This window comes from Girardinichthys multiradiatus, chromosome 14 (assembly GCF_021462225.1).
Source record: "Girardinichthys multiradiatus isolate DD_20200921_A chromosome 14, DD_fGirMul_XY1, whole genome shotgun sequence".
NCBI classification, from domain to species: domain Eukaryota; kingdom Metazoa; phylum Chordata; class Actinopteri; order Cyprinodontiformes; family Goodeidae; genus Girardinichthys; species Girardinichthys multiradiatus.
The window spans coordinates 13,062,246-13,081,525 of record NC_061807.1 but is presented as its reverse complement, the minus strand read 5'-3'; the positions used below and the strand labels follow the sequence as shown (position 1 = coordinate 13,081,525).

At 36.9% G+C, this 19,280-nt stretch overlaps 1 protein-coding gene across 4 annotated transcripts; it reads right to left on the bottom strand.

Annotated features, from left to right (window-relative positions):
* Nucleotides 1-12,654: 12,654 nt before the first annotated feature.
* Nucleotides 12,655-19,280, bottom strand: LOC124880873. 4 transcript variants are annotated; one of them, XM_047386276.1, is made up of 4 exons: nucleotides 19,175-19,280; nucleotides 15,935-15,990; nucleotides 15,325-15,687; nucleotides 12,655-14,462 (listed from the first exon to the last, which is right to left on the bottom strand). In XM_047386276.1, exons 2-4 carry the CDS (start codon nucleotides 15,981-15,983, stop codon nucleotides 14,227-14,229), a joined length of 648 nt encoding a protein of 215 aa, XP_047242232.1. In that variant the 5' UTR covers nucleotides 15,984-15,990; nucleotides 19,175-19,280; the 3' UTR covers nucleotides 12,655-14,226. The 4 variants fall into 4 exon arrangements, with proteins under 4 accessions (XP_047242232.1, XP_047242234.1, XP_047242235.1 ...); XM_047386278.1 differs by having other exon boundaries at nucleotides 15,325-15,684; nucleotides 19,175-19,271; XM_047386279.1 differs by lacking the exon at nucleotides 19,175-19,280 and adding an exon at nucleotides 16,561-16,780 and having other exon boundaries at nucleotides 15,325-15,684.

Here is a 19,280-nt window from a genome sequence, read left to right as displayed (position 1 = left end):
TGATCATTTTCCAATTTTGTGTAAGATCCATACTAATAAAGACATAGAAGTGGAGGAAAGGCAGGGAAGATGGGTATTTGACAAAGCTTAATGGGATATTTTAAAATATTTATGTGAAAGACAAAGTGAGGAAGTTAATTTAAATTTAGATGTAGAGGATGATGAGGGAAAATTAGGGAAATTATACTAAAAGCAGCAAAATTGACAATCCCTATGAGTAAGGGTAAGATAAAAAATAGAGCGATACCACGGTGGACACAAGAGTGTGGTGAAGATGTAAAAGAAAGGAATCGAGCTTTTAGAATATTAAGGAAAATACATAATTTTGAAAATTTTATTAAGTACAAAAGAGCTCAGGCACAAGTTAGAAAAGGTATTAAAAAAGCAAAGAAGGATAAATGGAGGAATTTGTGTGAAACAATAGGAAGAACAACACCTATAAATAATGTATGGAGAATGATTAAGAAAATGAGAGATAATAGACAGGAGAGAACATATCCAATTTTAAAATATGAACAAGAGACAGCTATAACAAATGAGAAGAAAGTAGAGATAATGGCGAACACATTTGCAAAGATTCATAGTTTGGATAATTTAACAGAACAAGGGAAAAACAGGAGGGAACCGACAAGGGAAGAGAACGCTATAATCTTAGATAATCAAACAAACATGGGTAATATTATGGATACTCCATTTAAATGAAGAGAGCTATATCAAAATCAGGATTAACAGCACCAGGAAAAGATCAGATATGCTATATTATGTTAAAGCATTTGGGAAACAAAATCGAAGATAAACTTTTAGGATTGTTTAATAAAATATGGGAGCAAGGAAGGCTACCTTGTAATTGGAAGGAGGCAATTATTATTTCTATTATCAAACCAGGAAAGGACCCAACAAATCCCTCAAGCTATAGGCCCATTGCACTAACACCATGTTTAGGTAAGATTATAGAGAGAATGATAAGGGAAAGGATCACATATTATGTAGAAAGTAGAGGATTACTGTCAGCATATCAAAGTGGGTTTAGAAAAGGAAGAGGTACAATGGACCCTATAGTATGTTTGATTTTTTGATATTGAAAAAGCGTATGATATGGTATGGAAGGATGAATTACTTATAAAACTGCATTAAATGGGAATAACAGGAAGAGCCTACAATTAGATTAATTTGTTTTATTAGATAGAGTTATTCAGGTACAGGTGGGTGTAGCAAGATCAGATAAATGTAGAGAAGAAAAAGGAACTCCACAGGGCAGTATTATAAGTCCTTTATTATTTTTGATTATGATTTATGATATGTTTTCCAGAGTTGATCAGGACATTAGGCAATCATTATTTGCTGATGATGGGGCTTTATGGTGAAGGGCAAAAAATAAGAGACAGGTAAAATTCTCATTAGATAAAACTAAAACAGTTGTATTTAGTGGAAAGAAGGTTGAACAAATTGATTTAGAAATGTATGGAGAAAAAAATAAAAAATAAACTTTAGATTTCTTGGAATGTTATTTGACTCAAAACTTCTATGGGGTGACCATAATAGATATATTGAGGGAAAATACAAGAAAAATGTGAATATAATGAGGTGTTTACCGGGATCAGATTGGAGGGCTGTCGAGGGAGGATTTTGGGTCGGAACAAAGTGCAGACAAGAGCTCGGTAGCCGCATCATAGCTTATTCACCAAAGGCAAAAACGTAACAAAACACTGCAGGTATAAATCAAAGTCAAAATCCAAAACTTACAAAACACTGTAGGTACTAAAGGCAAAACGTAGCATAAGATCCAAGCGAAGCATAAACAAAGCATAGTCATGGTAGGGAACGGGGTAATGACGAACACAAGGAACCAGTCCTCAACAAAGACACAAAACCAACTAATGTACTGTGAGAATAACAAAGGCAGATAATCAACGGAACTGAGAACAGGTGAGACAAGGAGGCAGGGAAGCAGCAGGAACAGATGAAACAAAAACAAAGGCTGAAGAAGAGTGAAAGGACTAAACAAATAACAGAAAATAAAGAACTAGAATAACTATGAACTAAAGTAAACAAAGAAACTAGAGGAGAACATAGAAACAATAACCTAAGAAATAAACAAAGAGCCCATAAGGAGAATCTAAATTACAAAATAAACCATCATGTCCAAAATGTCACTCCATGACAAGGGCAGAAAAACCTGCCCTAAAAATGGAATATATCGCTCTGATAAGATCAATATTAGATTATGGATCCATAGTATATAAACAGGCTGCTAAAACAATGATTCTTAAATTAGAGATAATTCAGAATCAAGCGCTGAGATTATGCTGTGGGGCTATGAAAATTTCTCCAAATTTGGCTGTACAGGTTGAAATGGGAAAGCTCCCTTTGCATCTAAGATATAAACAAGTTATGATGAATTGTTGGGAAAATTTGCAAAGACATAAGGCAGGAAGACATCCAACTGTTAAAACTTTACAGCCGTGCTGGGAAAGTTTGAAAGGCAAAAGTAGACTGTTTTGCTTGAGCAGCAAACAAATGGGATTACAAATGGGATTACAAGTGAAGAGATATAGCACTGCTGTCCTATTCAGTTACACCTTATTGGTTATTTCCTAGCATTAATGTTGATCCAGATGTCCATAAAGAAATGCAGATTTATAAAGGTAAAAGGAATTAATAGATGTAGTCATAGATGTAGTAAATCATAGGATTGAGAACACATACCGATTATTTCTTGTAATATATACAGATGGTTCTAAGGATTCAGATTCAGGTAAAACAGGATTTTCATATTTTATTCCTGAACTAAATGTATAATTGAAACAAAGAACATCAGATCATTTAGCTGTCTAGCTTACCGATGAAATGATTGGAATTCTGATGGCGTTACAATGGGTAGAACAAAACAGAATAGAAAGAGTTCTTATCTGCTCAGATTCACTGTCCTCCTTGGTGTCGATTATGGGTTTCTCATCCAAAAGCCGTATAGATTTAGCATGTGAAATTTATTAAACTTTATTTAGACTTACACAATTTCATTTAATAGTTAAGTTCATGTGGATTCCTGCTCATAAAGAAATAGAAGGTAATGAAGTTGCAGATCGTTTAGCCAAATAGTCTTTAAGTCAAGATAGAATTATGGAAATTTCATATAGTAAATCTGAAATAAAATCTGTTATTAAGAACAAAGTGAAATCATCGCAGATGGCGATAATGCATCTAAACGTTTGATGCCACCCGCCAAAAAATCTCAAGAAAAAAAAGATCTTCTCCCTCCTTCTCGCTCTCATGTTATGTGGCGAGCAGGGCTGCACTGCACCCATTGTGTTTCTCTGCATAAAGAGAGATTTCTGCAGGACAGCCGCTGTCTGCTCAGCGCCTTTCACTCTGGTTATGTGTGAGTATTTCACATGCTTATACTTTCCTGGAATGGATCCTCCAAATAGGCTCAGAGGCCACTCCACCAGGAGCTTTCCATCCTCCACAGCACTGCATGGAGGTATGACAGTAGAAACATTTGACTGGCAGCGTCCTGGTCATCTCCGTGCTCATTTATTAGGTTTCACCTGCAGACACAAAAAAAGAAATCATAATAATCTTCTGGCTCCGGTTCGTTACCTCTGTTATTATTGTCACTACAGCTGAAAACATCAAGCCTCCCTGTGATCAGAAATGATTTCCTCTGCTGTTGAGCTCATGGCTCGCAGGGATTGTTGCACTGCACCATAACGCATGATTCAGCACCTGATTAGTTTCCTCCTCCACCTGAAGTGTTGTTGACCTGCTGTGGTGGAAAATTCAGAAAATACCCTCGCTATACCACTTGATACAGATTTTTGAAAAGATGTTGTCAAAAAATTTAAATTCAGTAAATTTGATATTTACAATCTGATCAAATATGAAATTTTGCCCATATGTCCTTCTGTCTGTGGTATTTTGTATCTGTTTTGTTGGATTGTGTTAGGGTTTTACGACTTTTTATATTGTTTATCACTTGTGTCTGCTCTAAGTGCTTTCTTCCCCCACATGTCATAGACAAATAGATAAGAGAGAAGGGTGAGTTATGCTATTATCAGCAACATCTAGGGACTGGCACCAATCCTCACTCCTTTCTCTAAAATCAAGACACATGAACCCTAACCTTTCTGACCCCACACACACACACACCCCCACTCTGAATGATGTTTGAACTGTGTGTGACCAAGCATGTATAAATAAAGAGAGAGGGGGCTAATACTTCGTAGTCTGTCGTGCACAGCTACCCTTGCAAGTAAAACTGACTCTGTGTCTTTCCTTACCTCTGAGTTGATTAAATAATACCTATCATTAATTTGGTCCTTCGAGCCAGAGATTATAAGAATTAAACTGATTTTATCTTTCTTTGCAGTGACTGGCGGATCTCCAGAGACAGCCTGACGTCGAGTTAAGCGCTGCCGCACAGCCGCATCTAGGCCTGGTGGCTGAAAGTCCCGGTGTGTGACGTTCGCATCTGGCCGGTGGATTATTGTCTTGCTCGATGCCGGGCGGGTCCGGGAGATCTGACAGAGTCACCTGAAAGTCAACTCAGAGATGAGACAGTTTTAAAATACAGTACGTGAGATAAGAGTAAGCGCTATAGAAATGAAAGAAGAAAAGTACTTAAAAGTTGTTTGGTAGTGTGTCGCCGTAAGGACACTGCATTGGAAAGGTGTTATTTCGCCGGAAAGAAATAGTGATAAATTTAGGTAGGATCTCGCCGCAAGGAGATCAGAGACGACTAGGCGCCGTAAAGTGAACTGGATAATTTGGTTGGTAACATTCCGCCGGAAGGGAATGAAATTAAGTGTTAAATAATAAAGAGATCTCATAAACTGAGCTAGGTCGACCATACATATTGCTGAAGGGACATAAATATGTTAAAATATTAACTGTGTGAGTGCTATATTATTGTTCTTCCTATTTTTATTACACATTAACCATCATCTCCTAAACATCAAAGTGGGGATGATTGTGTTAAATGTGCTTTAATCTGGAAGATAAGTTTGGTTTTTTACAGTGTGGAAGTTTGAGTGTAAATGAGTAAAAAAAAAAGTTAAAACTTTCCTGAAGGAAGTTTCGTTTGTCTTAAATATTGCGATCAGTCAGAAAAGAAGGTCAAAAAGTGAAAAGGGACATTAGAGAGTCGAAAAGAAAGTTGTTTTAGAAAGGAGTATAGTTCATGTTGTGGAAGGAAGTGACAGGCAGATGGACAACTGACTGACTGACTGATTTTAACAGATGTTTAGACTTTTTCCAGTCAGGTTCAAAATGATTGAATTAGACTCAAACTTAACATAAGATGAAATGAACCTTAACAGAATTACTGGATTGGACTGAAATAGATAAAACTTTAGTTAATTGAAACAAACTTTAGTTACTTGAACTAAATACAAAGCTGACTGAAACTGTATGTTGTATCTATAAAACTGGGTAAAACAAACTAAGATTATAAGATATAATATGCCCTTCATTTTTTGTGTTCATCAGTGAGTGAGTTTTTATTTTTTATTTTTAATAAGAACTAAACCAAGCATTATTTAAAATAGCAACTACCAAAAATATTGATCTCATTTTTAAATGTAATAAGGACTTACTTTATAAAATATGATAAAAAAGAATAATAAGAATTTGGAAAAACAGAGGCTTTAAACCTCTGCAGGAACAGCACTGACACTGTCAAAGGTAGATCCTAATACAGGAATCTGGAAGCTCATTCTGGCGTGGATAGTCAAAGTCCATCCAAGGATACATTTAGATGAGGCAGAGGGACAAATACAGGGCTTAGCTGAGAGCAAAGAGAGCAACATGCATCCTGCCCTTAGCTGCTGTCCCACCTGAACTGTGGTCCCAATCATCAACTGATGTAGGGCTTATAAAGGGGTTCCCACCATACAAGGTTAAACTAATATCTGAAAAAAGGCTATCAGTCCGCCAATACCCCTTAAAGCCAGAAGCTGAAGAAGATACTAAGCCAGTAATACAAGATATGTTGAAGTCAGGAATATTAAGAGAAGCACCTGACGCTACATGCAAGGCATATCACACTGACATCGCTATTATTATCACAGCCAAACATAACTCTAAAAAGATGTGCCCTTTAAATCCAAGTACTCTAATACCTACTGCAGAAGATGGAAAACCACATTCTTATAAAGCAAAAGTTGAAGAAGACACCAAACCCAGACAAGACATTTCTCAAACCCTTATACCAGATTCATGTGTTGTGTTTGTAGATGGCTCAGCATCTAAAGATGAATATGGAAAGAATAGAGTTGGTTATGCAATAACAACCATCGATAGGAATAGAAGCTAAATCTCTACCCAATACATGCTCAGCCCAAACAGCAGAATTATATGCTGTAGTAAGAGCATGTGAATTACATGAGGGACAAATACTTACTATATACACAGACAGCCAATACGTTTTCTGATCAGTACATCACCATGCTAAGATTTGGCAAAATAGAGGTTTTAAAACATCATCAGGGACAGAACTAACTCATTTCAACCTATTAAAGAGAAAATGTCAGATCTGCTATTTATAGACACAGACGTGCTGAAAGACGCCCAACAGTCAGCACCCAAGACAGAAATAAAGGCCTGGCTAAAGAGAGGAGCACAGAGAAAAGATGACATCTATCAGATAGAAGATAAACCAATCCTCCCAAAACATTTATACAACACAGCAGCTACAGTGACACATTGGGAAGACCCACGTGTCAAGGGGGGAATATGTCACATCTGGTAAAGATGTGACATATTCCCTGGTTAATTATGGATGAGAATAACTCCAAATCAAACTGGTCTTACTCCATTTGCCACCTACTGTACATCATTGTATGGCTCCACCCACTATATTCTGAGTCTGAGATCACGTGACACCAAGTTGCTGATATAAATTTGTATTCTCAAAGAAATAGTACATGGCAGACCGTTTTCTCTGCCCTCTGACATGAATGAAATAGATAAAGCACAACAGGAAACTTCATTAGCTGAGTGGATGAATAAAATGTTGCAGACAAAAGAAGAACAAATGTCCAGTGGTCTGCCGATAATCTCTGCTCCTATCCCACATGAGGCCTGGAGACCTGGTCCTGATTAAGACACTCCACCGGAAGGATTGGAGCATTCCTTGGTGGAAAGGACCGTTTCAAATACTCCTGACAACGCCCACAGCTCTGAAAATAGCAGAGAGGCCTTCCTGGATCCATAAAAGCCACTGTAAGCCAGTTTTGCCGTTACAGGAGCCAAACCAACCGACGGGGTAGCAGAAGGAGTTCAAAGGAGTTGGAGGACCCATATGGCCCAGCGTCTCAAACCGGTGAAGAAAACAGCTGATCTGCGCCCAATTATAAAATGGCTCTCTGTAACATGTGGACAGGACTGATAAGCCTGAGCTTAATTCTGGTAGCAGGACTCTTTCTCTATCTAAAGCAGGATCCACAGGAGGTGATACCGAACCAGAAGAGATGGACATCAGACGGGACCCATCTCAGAACACTGACGGAAGAACATGACGCACATCCATTCCTACAGAATTTCTGGTATTGTTCATGGTGGCATATGCAACACTGAACCAGGTAGAAATGCACGAAAATGAAGGGGACGATTATGATGACATGTTGTAAATAAATCACATCAAAAGCCTGAGTGTACTCATACATTGTATTTCATAAAATGACCTTACAGCAGAAAATCGAAAGAAGTTGTTGCTTAAGTGAAATGAGAAAAAGTACAATGATGACATAAACAGGGCAGATTTTTTAATTCTTTTATTTTTATGATTTCAAGTATTAATCAACATTTAACTTTTAATGGTCGCCGAGGGCGGCGGGGCCGTATGAGTATTTCCCACAAAATATAATCTGTTTACCGTCCGTGGGTTTTCGCTCATACAAAGTATTTTTCTTACTCGTTTTTATATTAAATGTTTTTACTTGTGATAAAAGGAGGGACTGTTGGATGGGTGCAAAAACTTGTTATCACTCATGTAAAAACTTTGTGTTGCAAGGCACCTGCACTATGCCTTCCTCCCTGTGTGTGTGAGATCATTGTTATCTTTGTGTGAACCAGCCTCCTTTCTGTCTCACACACACACACCCTGTCTGAACTGTCTGTTGAACTGTGCATATAAATAAAGAGATAGGGTGTCAAAAACTTTGTAGTTTCACTGCAAAGTGGGCTACCCTTGCTGCAAGTAACTCTGACTGTATCGTTCTTACCTCTGAGTTGACTAAATAATACCTAACACTATGTAAAATATGATAAAACATCCTTCTAAATAATCACTAATGAATTAATCCAATTTATCTAATAAAAAGCTTTCAAATACAACAACATGAAAGCTTTTCACTTTCAGTTTGTTGCTGCTGATATAAGACTTGTGCTACAGTTGAAGACACCAACTTCACTGATTTAATTGCTGTCTGCTTAACTGATTCACAACGAAAATTGGCTCAAGTACAAAAATATTTTTTAATTGAATTAAGTGAAATCCAAACAAGCGGATCACCAAAGTACAACAAACGTACTTGTTTAGTTTCTCATCGTTTGAACCTGGACATCCTGCATTGTCTGTCCTTCCTGAGACAGACAATGTTGTGAAGTACAGCACAAGCAACAATGATTTCACAGGCCCTGTCCAGGTGACCCTCAGGTGGTGAAGACACTGGAAACCAGACTTAAGAAGCCCAACTGTCATTTCTATGCTGGTCCTTGTTCCTGCATAGGTAACATTATATGTGTGTTGTCCTTCTGTCTGGAGTCAGTAAAAATGTCTGACAGGAATAACCCTCGTCTCCCAGCAGCACACCAGAGACTTCACCTGAGAACACAAAGTGTAATGGTTCGTTTTACAGAGTGTAAAAGTTTTGACAAAGGTCAAGATGCTTATCCACATAAATTGTGTTTCTTACCTCATGACAGCCGCTGGTTTATTGTGGAGGCAAAATATATTCAGGAGTCATGGACTGAACCAGGTCACTTAGCCTCAATGTTGCTGAAGATGCAGTCAGTATCACAGATCATCTGAAGCAAGAAGAGATGTAAGATCATTTAATGCACATAATAAATGTATGTAGTTGACAGTAGACCTAACCATAATTCACTCTTACCTGAATGTTGATACTATGAAAGGATTTTCTGTTAACTAAATCCCCTTCATGTGCACCAGAGGGGTGTTTTATTTTAAGGTGTGCCGTCCAGCACACCAATAACATCAGGGAGTCCTGTATAAGAGAGAGAGAGAAGTAGTCCACCTGTTCTAAAGTTTCTTTTGTGACTTGTAGCCTAATTCATGTTACCTGCAATGTTGAAGAATCCCTCCTTGATTTAGTCAGGTCTTCTGTGGCCAAATACACATACAGGAAATAGTGCTTTCCTGTATGTGCTTTGCTAAGCTTTTCAGCATCTCTTTCTGCAGCAACATACCGCTACTGAAAAATCTGAGCCCAACATCATCTGTGTAACGGTCAAAGCATGGCTCGGTTCGGTGCGGTGCTGAAATGTGGGACCCAGCAGTCTGCACAGATAGTGGAGGCCATCCCCTGAAAAGCATAACGCTCGAGCAGGTAATTGTTGGGAAAAGCCTCTGGGTCGAACTGGTTCCGAAACGTTCTTTACCGTCTGAAAGTCTTTCTCAATATAAGTGGCTCGCCATTGTAAACGAAGCTTCCTGCCGTATCATGAAGGCTCTGATCAGACCGCAATTACACGTCTTATTATTTTCCGCATAAACATATTTTCGAGCGTCACCACAATCAACAATTTATGTCAATAACACAATGACTGCACGACGTTTTTATGCCAACGGCAGCATTTTGTTTAATGTAGGTGAAGCAGAGAATCCTTCAAAGGCAACTATCATGTTGTCATGAATGTTAATGTTGAGGAAACAACTTTAATTCTCCATCCAATCACACATTGACTTGGTCTCTACCACGTTAACTCTCGCTATGTTTACAGCAGCAACAGTATTGCTTTTCTTCTTCAATATGTGCCGATGTTCTCCATACGCTGTCATTAATATTTCTAATAACATTGGTGAGAAATGCGGACTTGGAGGCGTCTGATTTCCTGCTGTTGCCATGGTGAATCATGTTATCTGCCCTCCATTGATGAGGGCTTCTTATTTCCTCTCTTTAGAGCTTAACTCAGGACGACTTTGACTCAGAGTTGAGTAACTAAAGTGTTACTCTGGGTATGATGGAGTGGAGTAGGTCTACTCAGGGTATGTAGCTACTTTCTACTCAGAGCTTGTTAATCCTGCTTCCTGAAATGGGGCCCTGGGGTGTGAATAATTTTTGACTTAACTGTAAATAAAAAACACTGTGCAGAAAATACTTCTAAATATTTATTAAGACATAAAAGAAAGGACAGATTTTACAGAGCAGCTCCATGGAGATGTGATGATTTAAAGACACTGAGTCAGAAGAAAAGTCAAAATGATAACAGCTCAGCTCAGAATAAATAAAGTTCAACAAGTTCCTCCAGGAAACTCTGACAGGTTGGTTTCCATCTTCTCCTCCTGGATTAAAGCAGCAGCTTCATCTGATCAGCAGGTTGAAACCAGGCTGACTGAGAACATCTGATATCATCTCCTCATCCTGACGTCTATATGAAGAATGTAACACTTGTTGATTTCTGCTTCAATCTAAACATTCATCACACTTCTTCCATAACGTCCAGTAGTTTATATTTCTGTTGAAGAGAACATGATAAAAAGCTTGTATTTTTTTATTTTAAAAAAGGAAATTATCTTAATTTTTTAAACCTTCTATAATTTTGAGCTGTGAATTGACTTCAATCAGTGAATGGAGTAAAAATCCAGTCTTTAAAATACAGAATTAATGAGTAGAAAGCAAAAACAACCATCAAATCCATAAACAATAAGAAGACAATGATGAATCCATCTCTTCCTCCACTTTTTCTGTTTTCAGGTTGAACCTCTGGACTTGAGTTTGTAGTTTCAGGTTTTGTGAAGAAATAAAAACATCAGTTTTAATCAGGAGACGTTAAAACATTTTACTAATAAACTGAGTTTATATTTATGCTCAACAAAAACCAGAATGATGAAGAAAACAAGCTAAAAAGTCATAAAGCTCTGAGCAAACAACTCACCAGAGACGTCGAGTCGACATCTTCAGATGCAAAGACATATTTACAGAAAAGAAAAAAATAAACAGTTTAATAAAAACTATGACGTACTTTTTACTTGCTTGAGAACTTTTATTTTAATCTGTTATATCAGACACATTAACATGTTAGAGACATTAATGTCCATTAAGTCTTGATAGCATATTTATTTCCTTTAATAAATGTAGAATAAATTAGAGAGACATCAGAGACATTAAATAAAAACAAGGAACAGATTCTTACTGAGAGTTTAAAGAAAATTAACTGATTTTCTTTGTAAACTCAGCTTTTTTCTGATTGTTTATATTTCTCTTGTCAGGACATACATTAATTATGAGAAGATCATTTCAATACAAATTAAGAATCAAGGAGGTTTTTTGTCAAATGTTGATCAATCAGATATAATAAAAACTCCAGCAATCCTGTTTTATTAATTATTCTGAAAGTTACAGCAGTTTATATCAACATTAGTGTATTTTAATCTCAACCACAGACTGTTGTATCAATGCTTTATTTGTCAGGTACATTTTAGAAATATAAAGCTTTTATTCAAAGCCTGAGAAAGAGTCACCTCCTCAGTTTCAATAATCTGAGAAACTAATTATATAATTTAGTTGAATAAAACATGCAACTCCCAGATAAATCATGTTGTTTATATATTTTACCAGCAGTATGGCTGGTTGATATGGCCTAAAATTAATAGAATGATTTGGTTTATAATGTTTCTTGTGAGTAATTGTACTTGGACCAGTGAGATTACTGTCTGGAGAATCTCATAACTTCTAAATATGTGCACCAGTTTGTATGAGCTTTGAAACTGTGGAGATATATTATGTATGTGCATTATTATGTTCATAACCAGTGTGTTATTATTATGTTCATAACCAGTGTGGGAAATAAAATGTATAACCTGTGTTAGTATAAGACATTGTGGCCTGCAGAAGTGTTATTGCACAAAACTTGTCCTTGAGTGTGATGAAGCAGAAAAATACTGAAGAACTGTAGGGGTGGGAAAAGGAGGTGAAAAGATTAACGGGCCAAGCACTCCCTTCTCATTTCAGCAGAAAAGCAGAGTGCAGGTGCTGGGAGAGAGGAACATGTCCTAATATGGTAGGCAGGAAAATGTGTGTACGTGACTATGTGTGTGAAAAAACTGTAAACAGGGTCGCTGTTCATTTTCATGTGTTTTAATAAAAACTATGAGCCCAAGTGAGAAGCTCCGAAGTCGTCTCGGTGTGTGGTCAGATCACATAACAGAGAGCTTCCCCTGGCCAGGTACTTGAATAACATACAGCTGTCTCCGTGTGATTTATTCTAATGTCTTGTGAATTCTTTCAGCTTACAGTGAATAAACGAACACGCAGAAGATCCTCTTTAAAGAGGTTTTTCAACAAAACAAAATAAAATCTTATGTTTCTTATTGCTATAATCATGTTTAACTGTAATGCAGCAGTGACCCATAATGACCCTCCTTGCAACAGCAGAACAAAATATGTTTTTACCACAAAGTCCAACAGTGAATGTGACTGAACCAGTTTATTTCAGAAACAAAGCTGCAGCTTCAGTTCAAAGTTTTAAAAAAGAAAATAATACTGGAAAACATTTACAATAAAACAAGCCATAACTCATTACCTTAGATGAATATATAATATTAATCAGAGCACAGAAATAATAAACATTGACAAGATCCCAAAATTACCTTCAAACACACAGAAACCCAGAGAAACCAGTAAGAAGCATATATGAACCAAACATCAGAACATCAGGTCCAATGTTCAGGAATCAGGTTGAAAGAGCAGCTTTTAACCTTTTGACCTCATGTGATGTTTCATTAGAGAAAACACTGATTGCAGTCTGCTGTTTAAAGTTTAAAATGATCAGAATCTGACTAGAAACTTTATTTAATCCATATTTAATGTATTAGAAACAACTCTTCTAATTGACAGCAATATAAAGATGAGATTAAAAGCTGTGAAAACAGGAAAAAACAGAAATGCTAAATTAAACAGTTGTTACAGTAATTTATCACAGATACAAGCTAAGCACTAAGATATTAGCACGCTGTTCAGAGAGGTCTAGAACAGCAGCCTATTGGTTGTGACGCTGGCGCAGTGGTGGAGCGTAAATATAGAGGCTTCAGCCCTTGGTTCCGCTGGTTCAAGTCCCAGCCACAGTGACCTGTGCTGCATGTCTTCCTCCTCTCTTCACCCCATTTCCTGTCTGTCAACTTTCATAAACGGACTAAATAAAGGCCACTAGTGCTGCAAAACAAATGTTAAAATGAAGAACAGCAGCTTATTAACATAAACTGTTTCATTTTCAGTAACTTTAGAGGCTTGAAATAAATACTGTACAAAGTGAACTTGTTAAATTATCTCAGAAGGCGACATAATTCATATAATGACCAAGGAGCAAAGCACAGATCAGAATAAACACCATTTTACAGCTGAGCAAATTACTAACAACCAAGCAACTTTGATGAAGGCAGTGATAATAAAGTTTATAAAGTTTTTGTCAGATTTTCTGTCATAACTTTTATTAAACCTGAGCAGTTTTGAACAAATAAAAATATCTCTTTTAAAGTAAACTTTGCTCTAATTAACATCTCTGTCTGATCATTATAATGTGATTTATTTTCATATAAACATGGGTTTCTCATATTAAATGTTTTAGATGATTTTAAAGCTACAGTAGAAATAAATAAAGTTTTATTGACTACAGATACATGGTGTAGAGGTCAGGTTTTATATCATTAAAACAATATTGAAATATAACTTCAAAGTTTTTTATATTAATGAAGCTTCTTAATGGTTGTTGAAAAAAAATGTCTTTGGAGAAAAATGCAACATCTTGGAGGGTTTAGAGTCCTGACAATCTGAGCAGAGGATCAACCAGATGTCTTCGTGTTTCGTCTCAGATGTTTACAGAAAAACCAAAGTTCATTTGCTGCTGTTCATGTTGGAGATCCTCCGTCAGATGAAGTCTGCTCAGATGGAGACAGTCTGAAGGTCTTTGCAGAACATCTGGACTCATTTCAGACCTGATCTTTAATTTATCCAGAGGTGGACCAGTGGAGGAATAACAGCTGCCTGATTAAGCTGGAAGATGAAGAGTCTTGGTCTCCTGAAGGATTAAAGATTTATAGTTTTGTGTCTCTATCGGCCTCATTTGTCTCCTCTTTCTGACCACATGAAAAACACCACAGATAACAACTAAAACCACAGCTCCTAACATCACAGCTACTATCACTGCAGGGTAGAAGGTGCTAACTCCACCCTCTGGTTCAGGTCTCACAGTCGGTCTCTCAGTTTGGAGCTCAGCAGGAGCTTCTGAAAGAAGTTAAGAAAAAGGTTTTAATGAATCTCATCCACAAATAAGTAATTTTCTGGTTTGTTCAGCAAATTAAAACATACAATAATATATGTGGAAACATAACATTTTATAAAGTCAGATTAATTGAATTCATAAAATAGTTTAACAGAATGTTTCAGTTTGATTTTGTTAAATTATTGATGGTTTTTATTGATGCAGTTTTATCGTAATGATGTCTGTTTCTTAAACCCTAAATTATCTTGAAGGTAAAAGTACCTTTTGGAAAGTTACCCAATACTTTAATAAATGCTGGTGACATAACAATAAAAAATAAACTGTAGACCAACAAGATGTTTCTCCAGACCATGACTGTCCTGCCTCCACGTTTCAGATGAACTGAAATTACTATTTTTTTGTGTTTCTGCCAAAACGTCTTCAAGAATAAATCAGAACAGTTCACTGGAGTAGAAGACAGTCAGGAGTGACTTTGCTATGATGTAAAACATTTTGAGGATTTTCTCCACAAAGTTTTGGTAGTGGAAGCGTTTCTGTGGTGTCCATCTGCATTAATGTCTCTAAATGTTGTTCAAACTGTGTTGGAACAATGTTGGTCCTAAGATCAGTTTCTTCTTGTTCTTGATATTTGAATAAACAGAAGTTCTTCTCAGAATGTCAATATTTCTGTAGTTTTAGTGTCTAACTTCACAGTGTTTTGTGCTCCTGTTGGTAAATCAGAAAGATAAATAATATTTATACTCTCTTCACTGTGCAGGTAAACTATGTAGTTATTACTGCAAGTACAGGATGTCTGCAGCCCAGTCAGTGTTAAAGGGATAAAACGTTTTAAAAACTAATTATTGTAACTTTAGTTAAACTTACCAGTGATGTTCAGTTGAAGGCTGGCAGAACCCTGTCCATATTCTGTGTTCACTTGACATTTGTACAAACCAGAGTCTTCAGTTCTCAGTCTGGACACATGGAGTCTGATTTGTCCTTCTCTGAGGACGTCTTTGTCACTCTGAACCCGTCCTATAAACTCTGTATCTATGTACACAGAAGCTTCAACACCCATAAATACATAAAAGATGACTGAATGCTTCTGATCATTAATGAGTTCACAGAAGATGAAGAGAGAGGAGGCAGAGGAGGTAGACTTGGTGGTGAAGGTCCACTCCAGAGTGATGTTGTGGTTCTCCTCTGCCTGATAGCAGCTCTGTGTCACATTCACTACAAATGTTGCTGCTGAGGAGACAGAGAGGGAAAGAGAGGAGCAGACACACTGAGAACTGGAACATGGGAGTCTTTAAACTACATCTCTAGAGGTTTCTGTCACATGATGGTCTCTGTGCTGTCAGAGCTCTGCTTGATTCTCTTCAAGTAAAACTGCTTGATCAAATGCAGCTGGAGGATTGAAGTGTTACCTTCACTGACAGACTTTTCACTGATTATTGATGGATTTAGACTGAACAAAGAGAAGATGGAAACTGACCACAGAGACATGAGTTGAGGATGATGAGCAGCAGGATCCTGCAGATCATCTTCTCCCTGTGAGAGGAGACAGAGAAGAAGAATCAGCAACACATCAGCTCCAACATCTCTAGGAGGCAACAAGGACATGGATCATTGTTGTTATTAAAAATAAATGATCAGGAAACCATGAGAAGATGTTTCAGGATGTCTTCAAGGCTGCAAAGACTTCTCACCAATCTGCCTCCATTCATTTTCTAGAGCTGCTTATTTTCATTGGTTAAATCTGCTTCTTCATGGAGGTAACATCAGTCTGTCAGTTCATCAGGTGAAAACATCATCATTGTAGGAAATCTAGAAACCACTCAATGATTTGATGGATTTTCTTCTTTCCACTCTAAAATAATCCCACATGTTAAAATCAAAGAAACACTCACTGGATTTAATCTGAGAACAGATAATCTGCAGCAAACTGTTGCTGGAACACATCTGGTTAATCTGCAATGCTTGGATTTATTATTAATGAGAGATGATCTTTCTACTAGAAACCAAACATTTATGATAAGTTTCTTCAGAATTTACTCAGATAAATATATTTTTAATTATATTAACTTAAAGCAAACAGATCAGCAAAGTACAGCAACTTACTTGTTTAGTTTCTCGTCTTTTGAACCTGGACGTCCTGCTGCTCTGAGCTCAGTAACAGAAACACTTCAATCACTTGATAGAAAGGTGATGGTTCAATGCCAGACTTTGCTTTTTGTTCTCGTATGACTGGTTGATCACATCCACTAAATTATTACATGCTTTCTCAGGTACAGTACCGCTATGTGGTAAACATCTAACCCATACTTCCTTACTCTCAGTTCAACATTAAACAAACTCAGCTGCTCTCATCCTTCCTTGTCTTAATAAAACAAATTTAATCTGATAGGATTTTCATACTTTCTGAGAGGCTGTCATGGCTGACATGCCGTTCCAGACAATTTTTAAATTTCTGCTCTTAAAATGTTCTAGTTTGTCCTTAATAAGTTTGCCTTTTTTATTTCTGTTCTAACTTTTTGGTCTCTCTTTTCTCTCAGCATGACCTGTTTTAAAACAAACTCACCAATCTGCCTCCATTCATTTTCTAGAGCTGCTTATTTTCATTGGTTAAATCTGCTTCTTCATGGAGGTAACATCAGTCATTTGCGTCTCTCTAAGGTTAAACTTTCACTTGAGAATCAGGAGTATCCCATACTAGTACCCCATAGAGAATCTGGTAAATGGTTTACTGACCATGGTATCACTGTGCTCAATTGGCCTGCCAACTCTCCTGACCTGAACCCCATAGAGAATCTGTGGGATATTGTGAAGAGAACGTTGAGAGACTCAAGACCCAACACTCTGGATGAGCTAAAGGCCGCTATCGAAGCATCCTGGGCCTCCATAAGACCTCAGCAGTGCCACAGGCTGATTGCCTCCATGCCACGCCGCATTGAAGCAGTCATTTCTGCAAAAGGATTCCCGACCAAGTATTGAGTGCATAACTGTACATGATTATTTGAAGGTTGACGTTTTTTGTATTAAAAACACTTTTCTTTTATTGGTCGGATGAAATATGCTAATTTTGTGAGATAGGAATTTTGGGTTTTCATGAGCTGTATGCCAAAATCATCCGTATTAAGACAATAAAAGACCTGAAATATTTCAGTTAGTGTGCAATGAATCTAAAATATATGAGTGTTAAATTTTCATCATGACATTATGGAAAATAATGAACTTTATCACAATATGCTAATATTTTGAGAAGGACCTTTACAGTTCAGTAAAATTTCTTGTGAATCAAGTTAAAAGGCAGCAATAAAACCATTAAATTGCTGTCTCTGACTGTAGCACAGGTCAATATATCTGTAATAACTTAATCTTCAATAAACATTTCTCCAGTCTGTATCGTTCTTGGTGTTGAACGTTTTGTGTCCTGAGAAAGAAGAAGATATTTATAAATTATCAGAAGTTCTGTGATATTTCTCTGATCATCTCTACAATCAATATAAAGAAGGTGGATTTAATCCAGAGTCCTCTGTATGTGGAAGATGGTTGGAGATCTAGTTGGGGTCAATGTGGCTCTAGATAAAACACTCTGAGAGGTCAGTGTGACTAGAAAAGCTCTAATTAAATTCAGTCCATTTACCATTTATAGTCTCAGCAGATCAGATTAATCTGTTATATTTTATTGTCCATCAGATTTTATTCTGTTTCAGGCTTTTTGTTCAGATTATAGAACTAATTTAACAGGAACTTGAGTTTAAATAAATGAATGACTGGTTTATAAAACATGAGTTGTTATAAAACTAAAAACACTCTTGGTGTTTCTAAATGAGACTCAAGTCAACCTGGTTAATAACTGATTGTTGATCTTTACTCAAATAAAATACATTTTCTTTCTTAATCCAGTTGATGACCAGACTCAGATAGATGAAGGTTTCTAATTTCTTCTTCTGGTGTTTTTGTTACAGTTTCACAATCTGAAGCTTTGACTGAGGAGGAATTGTGAAAAATAATCATTGTGGTAAATTATCTGCTGATGGAGGCGATGTGTCTGTAGAAAGCAGAACTGTCTGCAAACCACAGTGGAATGATTATGTGTTGTGATTATGAATCTGAGAATATTATTTAATATTAATATTTTAATATTTTATCAAATAATATTTCGGTCTGTTAAGGGTTGTCCTGTGAATACCAGCCCAGTAAGGCGATGGTATTAGGACACAATAGAAAGGTGTGAGACGAGCTCTGACATTATTGAACAGCATAAACTCTGCACATATATGGAATGAATTCACACAATTTCTTTTCTAGAGCTTTTCTAGTCACACCGACCTCTCAGAGTGTTTTATCTAGAGCCACATTGACCCCAACTACAACTCCAACCATCTTCCACATACAGAGGACTCTGGATTAAATCCATCTTCTTTATATTGATTGTAGAGATGATCAGAGAAATATTACTGAACTTCTGATGATTCATGAAGCTCTTCTTCTTCTTTCTCAGGACACAAAATGTTCAACTACATAAACAATACAGACTGGAGAACTGTTTATTGAAGATTAAATGTTATTATCTCTGGTATATTGACCTGTGCTACAGATGGATACACTAACAATCATTTAATTGTTGTCTGCATAACTGTTTCACAACAGAATTTACTAAAGTAAAAATATTGTTTATTGAATTAAATGAAATCCGAGCAGACGGATCACCAAACTACAGCAAACTTACTTGTTTAGTTTCCCGTCTTTTGAACCTGGACGTCCTGCTGCTCTCTGTAACACAGCAACACTTCACCAACATGACAGAAAGTTGTTGTTTTGGTGACAGACTTTTT